Here is a 7832-nt window from a genome sequence, read left to right as displayed (position 1 = left end):
ATAACAAAAGTATAGTTTGGTATACAAACAGGTAATTCACCTTTGCCTGTCGGTTTCATGATCCATGTACTAGATGGGTTCTTTCTGAACTCCTCCACAAACAGATTGTAGTCAGCTGGTAGTAAGAATGTAACTGGAATAAAATCTTTTACAACAAAATGACAAACTAGATAATTTTCTGATGGAATTTGTGATTTCTTTGTTAAACTAGCTTATTGCTAAAATATAGGTGGCGCTGTTAAAAGCTCTGGCCGCAGTTGGAAATTCAAGTCTGCAAACAATGCTATAAATTCTAACGTTTGAATGTAATAATAATATTAATACAATAATAATAAAATAATAATGACAATAATAAAAATAATACAAGTAATGACTTCCTTTTATAATTACTTATTCTGTAAACATTTTTCTCATTTCAGTTCTGTACACTGCCATGAAAATGTGTTACCAGTATGTTGTGTTTTTTATTGAATAAAGATACCTTGATGTTGAAATAGAAATAGAACACAGCAAAAAACTATTGTACATAAAAAGCATATATCTCAATCAAGGGAGGTAAAATTTGGGGGGGGGGGGAGGCAGGATGACAAGAGCAAAATCTTTTGAAATTGGTCTGGTGACAAAGCCCCCAAAAATGTTGGATGAGTTAAAGGTAGCAAAACACATACAAAGCAGTGACACGCTCCCGCTGGGAGCATATTTTTCCACTGATAATGACCTTCTGCAAGTCCCTCCAGTTAAACATAAATGTAAAACATTTGCTCAATGTTTCTATTATGTTCAGCCCCCTTTTCCACTTATAATGACCTTCTGCAAGTCCCTCCAGTTAAACATAAATGTAAAACATATGGTCAATGTTTCTTTTATGTTCAGCCCCCACCCTTATCTTTGGATCAGCTATCCATTTCTTTTAGACAGTCTGCAAATTTAGTTTCATTCAAAAAGAACCTCAAAACATCCTTATTTTCAAAAGCTTGTTAGTCTGAATTATTCGCTTGGCACCTTTGATAATTGTTTTTAATTGGCACGATATAAATATTTGATTATTATTATTATTATTAATTAGATAAGAATGAGGGCAAGATTTATGTTACAATAAAGTTCAAGACAGACCCGATTTGTTTTTACCTAAGTGTATATATTTTCCAGTTTCATCCTTTTCAGCTAATGGGCTTGCTTCTTTCTCCAGGTCCTTCCGATAGCGTTTGATGTTCTTTACCATTAGATCCTTACGAGTCAACTCATAGTGATTAGGAAAATGACAAACTAATCTGTTATAAAAATATATATAAAAAATAGCTTTAAAAATTTCAGATATTTTATTTTTTATAGAACAATAATTCAAAACGATGAATATTTTCACTTTTTTAATATAGGTTTTTACAAAAAACAAGCCATCACTTGGAGAGTCACCTAGAAACGGTAATTTATTTTACTTTTTGGCAATCTTGCTGGCTCCTGAGGAGAACATTAGACAATACAAGTTTTATGGTCTTTTGCATAATATATGTGTACAGGCATGCCAAAACCTAGAACTTGTCGCATTTTTTAGAAATTTATTTTTTATAGTCATTTTATTCTCCATTATGGTGCATAGTTTGTTGAAAACAAAAAAAATATTATGATTTATAGCGATTTTAAGTTAGCCCTGTAAGGCAGGAGGTTGTAAACATTGTTTTTGTGAAATGGAGCTGCAAAGATGAACATCTTGTTCTTCAACGGGGCCTTTTAATTGAGAAAACGTCTTGAAACTTGGCATATATCATCCTGATATGATGTTCTGAATCTGGTGTAAATTTCATTATCATCCATGAACGTTAAACACCATAATCTAAGCTTCAAACACTGCCGTCTTTTCATCACAGATTTCATGTGCTGTTTTGCTGAAAACACAAAATGGTTCAGGGTTTCCGTTCTTTACTTACTCTATGGTATCCCATCCTCATCGCCAGATTTGTAATGTACTACGACATAACACGAGGAACTGACAGAAGACAATCGCCAGCTGTCTCTTATACACATCTAGATGTGTATAAGAGACAGTTCTTAGATTCTACATACTCAAGACATGCAAATGCTTTGCAAAATCACACCAAGTATTATAAGATCTTTCTCATATGGTGAATACTTATCAAGCCTTCAACTAAAATAAAAGCAAGAATTACTTTAGACAATAAGCAGTTAAAAGATGTATTTCTTAAAATCAAAAAATAGCATTCACAATGAGGCATCAGTGATTTTAAAAAAAATCATTTTTAAAATTCAAAATTAAACTGATTTCTAAACATTGCCTTAAATTACAACTAACCTTAATTCATCGAAGATGTGTATAAGAGACAGGGCCTGTACTGTAAGATCTGTCTTTGGAAAATAAGTTTTCCACAAATTATCAAACCAACAACTTGTATTTTATTATCTCAACAATATGTATTTGATATCAAGGTAAACATTTTATTATTGGCAATTTTAAATACAAATTTTTTTTTAAAAAAGAACGAGACATTATTCTGTACCATCGAAATGACACTAACAAATAATATTGGCCTTTTACATTAATCAATTTATCTAGATTTCAGGATCAGGACAAACTAGTTCCTCTGTCCCTTGTCTACAGAATTGCCTAACTTCTTTGAAGAGGTACTTCTTTCTGTCATCACTAATGCCTAAAGTATTGCATCAGGCAACTTGTTCTTAAGTAGTTTCATTTCATATTCTTCAGTGTCTGTGAATTTCTTCACAAACATTGAGCCTGGGTTAACATTAGTAACCTTGAAATGGTGGAAGGATTTAATGTGATTTAATTTCCTAAAATTGGGCTTCCAAAAAGAATCTCATCGGTACCAGAGCCGTAGATAGCGAGAGTTCGGCCAACTCAGTTTCACGGGATTCTGCTATACACGTGTGTGATTGGGTAGATCGCAATCACATGACTTACACCAACCATGTTGTCACCTAAACAAAACATTTTCAAGCCACAAACTAATGCGATAGGATAGAAGTTAGCAGTCATGATAGATGATAAATGCTATATAATGTGAAATACCGTTATGTTCGGTTTGGGGTTGCTGAAATCGATCCAACAAAGGAACAAAAATGCATCAATTTCCTTAAATTCCAAAAAGGAGGAGGATTTGGGAATTTATTTAAACTTTATTTTATTTAAATCTCACTATCCACGTAGGCCTATTAAATTAAGGCATGTGCAGCCTGCCCCACTTTGCAGTAATCCAACTTGCTAGGCCCTACTACTACTAGGCCTAGGCAGGCCTAGATTTTGGTACTTCTTTGGCCTAACACCATAAGGTAGTACTTAAATCGGCCTATAATACTATAAATATAATTACAATGATAAAAAAAATAAAGGAAGAATTTTAAAAGCAGAAATGATATTTCTAAAAGATGCAATGTTGCACTTTGCTGTTAAATTATCTATAAATAATTTCCAGAAACTACATGAAGTATCAGTGAAAAGTCTAGTTTAAATTATAATTAAAAATAAAAATTGAATACTCCAATAAAAGCGAAAATTTGTCCAAGGAGTCCTGTGCTATGCAAACATGCCCAATTGTGCTTTACAAATCAATTAATTGTGCAACTAAGAAGATTTTAAAAGATAAAAAATTAAATATAATTGTATATTGATTGTTTTAATTCATACACTAAACCAAAACGTTTAAATGCTTTACAATTACAAATCAAAAATTTAATGAATAATTAATAATAATAATAATAATAATAACAATAATAATAATAATAATACAGTAATAATGATAATAACTTACTAATAATAAACAGAAGTGTGTAGAATGCTGCTATTTTACTTACATAGGCATATTTTATATCATAAATTAAAGTTTATAATATTAATATCACAGGCCTATTATCGCCGACGATTCACATTGCAATCTACTCTGTCTGCACAACATAACCTTTCTCCTCTGCAGTGCTGATTCAAAGATATTAGGACCTAAAATAGAGAGACGGGGCCTGCCCTACTAGAGGCTAGACTAGCCCAGGCCTCTCTAGGCTAGATAGATAGGCTGCTAGTGACTAGGCATAGGCCTAGATGATAGACTTTCAAAACAAAAAGATAATTGAAAAATAAAGAATTGTCCTCACTTTATCTTCTCAAAATAATACAGCACTTTGATTAATTAACTTCCAAAGTTAGGTAAATATGATTATATATGATATTTACAATGATATATTAAAATCCCATAATTGAATGGTCCTCATGAACAGAATAATGAAAGCATCAGTCTTATAAAATGTTATAAAGCTTTAACACGCGCACGCTGTTTATTAACAACATGGCGCCATGCCGCCAAACTCTATCTACAATGGCTATGATCGGTACATCTGAAAATTATTTTGACGATCCCCAAGTTCATTACCTATGACACATGGTATATTTATACCAGTCAATGTACTGCTGGAAACAATATCGGCTTGATACCTATGTCCAGCTGAATTCCCGCTTAAAAAGGCCAAAACACCAATTAACAGAAAACTTGGTGTGCCCAGCAATAAGAAAGGAAAGCATGAATTAGGTATGTAACCCTCGATTGACCCTCCACATTAAATATTGAATCATACAATTGTTCTTATTCTACCTACAACAATTGTCTGCATTTATGATCAAGTGTTTCTCTCCCACCCCATAGTTCTCCAAGAAGTGATGGATCATGCTAACTACTTCATTGGCACCTTTCCAAGTTGTTATGCCTTCATCTCTTAAATAGTTAACTTGTGAGCAAATCCCTCGACATTAACTCCAAAAATACTACACTTTCTGCATGCTTTAAAAAATATTGGGCCTGACTGCATCAGATTTGTCGGGTAGTGAACCTGTTGGGCGTAATCAATTGAGTAATGGAAATTGTGTCACGCGTATTTGCTTCGCTCCTTTGCAAACCAGCCAACACATGTGCCTTGGCAGTTTCCTTTGCCGCCTTGCACCTTGATTGGTACAACATTCTCTCACCTGCAACCTGAAAAAGATGGTGCCAATACTCTTGTGTTTTCTCTGTCTTTTCAGCATCAGATGCTGTACCCTAATAAAAGAAAATTAAAATGTATTTATACATACAGTACTATGTTATGAAGTAAAATACATAATAAAACCTGAAACACTTGATTTTAACTGGAAAGAAAAGGATATGATGACAATGAATAGTTATACTGAAGAGAAAATCTTTATATAATATAAATATAAAATATTGAAATTTGATTCCTTACTTCTTCTGAGAGCCAGCTGATAAGATTGGCACTCTTTTGGCAGGTCTGACAGAGATCGGTCTTTGGCTTGGAGAAAACAATATAAGGTAGAAGTTGGCACTACAGATTGTTAAATGTACTAGTTAAACAGACACACTACTCACCTTCTCCGAAAGAGTCCATGTATACCTTTGCCTTGGAACAATGTGTAGGAGGATGTTTGATTCCATCGAAGTTCTTGACTCCAGGAGTGAATCTCGGCATAATTTAACAAGTTCACCACATTCCTGATAACCTCAAGACTAAAGGATCGCTTCTCACGTCTTCTACCCAAAATGAATTAATGGTCAAATATAAAGCATTTACTACAATTATTAATATTAAGTACATTTTATTTAAATGTATTTGTAAGAATTCAATAAATTTAATTATGTAAATTATGTCATGTGTGCAGGCTTACCTGATTTCTTGCGTCTTTGGACTAATCCATTCTTCTCATTATGGCTCTTCAAAGCACAACGATCTTTCCAGATTCCAAATAAAAATAAGAAAGTGTATAGGCAAATTTGCTTCCCTTCATACATAAACATCTTCATTTGTGTGCATTGTCATTTAGTGCGACGCTTCTTCTTAGATTCTACATACTCAAGACATGCAAATGCTTTGCAAAATCACACCAAGTATTATAAGATCTTTCTCATATGGTGAATACTTATCAAGCCTTCAACGAAAATAAAAGCAAGAATTACTTTAGACAATAAGCAGTTAAAAGATGTATTTCTTAAAATCAAAAAATAGCATTCACAATGAGGCATCAGTGATTTTAAAAAAAATCATTTTTAAAATTCAAAATTAAACTGATTTCTAAACATTGCCTTAAATTACAACTAACCTTAATTCATCGATTCCAATCTGTGAAAATTGTTCAATGCATCGACATCCATTAAAAAGCTTGCATTTGCAATGGCACTGTCGTTCCTGTACTTCCACCTTCTCAATGATTCTTGCCCTGTCCATGGCTTCTTGAACCTCATCAACTTCAACATCACCATCATCTTCATCATTGTGGTTCTGGTTTGCTGCTTCATTCACTAGTTCAACATTCACTAGTTCAACATCCAGTGTCCTGTCTCTTATACACATCTAGATGTGTATAAGAGTCAGCTACACTTTCTGCATGCTTTAAAAAATATTGGGCCTGACTGCATCAGATTTGTCGGGTAGTGAACCTGTTGGGCGTAATCAATTGAGTAATGGAAATTGTGTCACGCGTATTTGCTTCGCTCCTTTGCAAACCAGCCAACACATGTGCCTTGGCAGTTTCCTTTGCCGCCTTGCACCTTGATTGGTACAACATTCTCTCACCTGCAACCTGAAAAAGATGGTGCAAATACTCTTGTGTTTTCTCTGTCTTTTCAGCATCAGATGCTGTACCCTAATAAAAGAAAATTAAAATGTATTTATACATACAGTACTATGTTATGAAGTAAAATACATAATAAAACCTGAAACACTTGATTTTAACTGGAAAGAAAAGGATATGATGACAATGAATAGTTATACTGAAGAGAAAATCTTTATATAATATAAATATAAAATATTGAAATTTGATTCCTTACTTCTTCTGAGAGCCAGCTGATAAGATTGGCACTCTTTTGGCAGGTCTGACAGAGATCGGTCTTTGGGTTGGAGAAAACAATATAAGGTAGAAGTTGGCACTACAGATTGTTAAATGTACTAGTTAAACAGACACACTACTCACCTTCTCCGAAAGAGTCCATGTATACCTTTGCCTTGGAACAATGTGCAGGAGGATGTTTGATTCCATCGAAGTTCTTGACTCCAGGAGTGAATCTCGGCATAATTTAACAAGTTCACCACATTCCTGATAACCTCAAGACTAAAGGATCGCTTCTCACGTCTTCTACCCAAAATGAATTAATGGTCAAATATAAAGCATTTACTACAATTATTAATATTAAGTACATTTTATTTAAATGTATTTGTAAGAATTCAATAAATTTAATTATGTAAATTATGTCATGTGTGCAGGCTTACCTGATTTCTTGTGTCTTTGGACTAATCCATTCTTCTCATTATGGCTCTTCAAAGCACAACGATCTTTCCAGATTCCAAATAAAAATAAGAAAGTGTATAGGCAAATTTGCTTCCCTTCATACATAAACATCTTCATTTGTGTGCATTGTCATTTAGTGCGACGCTTCTTCTTAGATTCTACATACTCAAGACATGCAAATGCTTTGCAAAATCACACCAAGTATTATAAGATCTTTCTCATATGGTGAATACTTATCAAGCCTTCAACTAAAATAAAAGCAAGAATTACTTTAGACAATAAGCAGTTAAAAGATGTATTTCTTAAAATCAAAAAATAGCATTCACAATGAGGCATCAGTGATTTTAAAAAAAATCATTTTTAAAATTCAAAATTAAACTGATTTCTAAACATTGCCTTAAATTACAACTAACCTTAATTCATCGATTCCAATCTGTGAAAATTGTTCAATGCATCGACATCTATTAAAAAGTTTGCATTTGCAATGGCACTGTCGTTCCTGTACTTCCACCTTCTCAATGATTCTTGCCCTGTCCAT

General features: G+C 33.3%; 1 protein-coding gene and 2 long non-coding RNA genes across 4 annotated transcripts; all 3 read right to left on the bottom strand.

Annotated features, from left to right (window-relative positions):
• Positions 1-2331: 2331 nt before the first annotated feature.
• Positions 2332-4987, bottom strand: LOC117109088. Its single transcript, XM_033251331.1, has 2 exons — positions 4459-4987; positions 2332-2663 (listed from the first exon to the last, which is right to left on the bottom strand). Exons 1-2 carry the CDS (start codon positions 4541-4543, stop codon positions 2566-2568), a joined length of 183 nt encoding a protein of 60 aa, XP_033107222.1. The 5' UTR covers positions 4544-4987; the 3' UTR covers positions 2332-2565.
• Positions 4988-5411: 424 nt separating this feature from the next.
• LOC117109091 lies at positions 5412-6335 on the bottom strand. Its single transcript, XR_004445461.1, has 3 exons — positions 6110-6335; positions 5678-5938; positions 5412-5543 (listed from the first exon to the last, which is right to left on the bottom strand). It is a non-coding gene; the product is annotated as an uncharacterized LOC117109091 (long non-coding RNA).
• Positions 6336-6393: 58 nt separating this feature from the next.
• LOC117109089 lies at positions 6394-7832 on the bottom strand. Of its 2 annotated transcripts, none has more exons than XR_004445459.1 (4): positions 7708-7832; positions 7276-7542; positions 6980-7141; positions 6394-6652 (listed from the first exon to the last, which is right to left on the bottom strand). It is a non-coding gene; the product is annotated as an uncharacterized LOC117109089 (long non-coding RNA). The 2 variants fall into 2 exon arrangements; XR_004445460.1 differs by having other exon boundaries at positions 6980-7138.

The sequence above is a fragment of the Anneissia japonica genome, unplaced genomic scaffold (assembly GCF_011630105.1).
Source record: "Anneissia japonica isolate Jap-2015-1 unplaced genomic scaffold, ASM1163010v1 scaffold38612_len7081_cov239, whole genome shotgun sequence".
Taxonomy (NCBI): Eukaryota; Metazoa; Echinodermata; class Crinoidea; order Comatulida; family Comatulidae; genus Anneissia; species Anneissia japonica.
The sequence above is the reverse complement of the archived record's forward strand: the minus strand, read 5'-3'. Positions and strand labels throughout refer to the sequence as shown.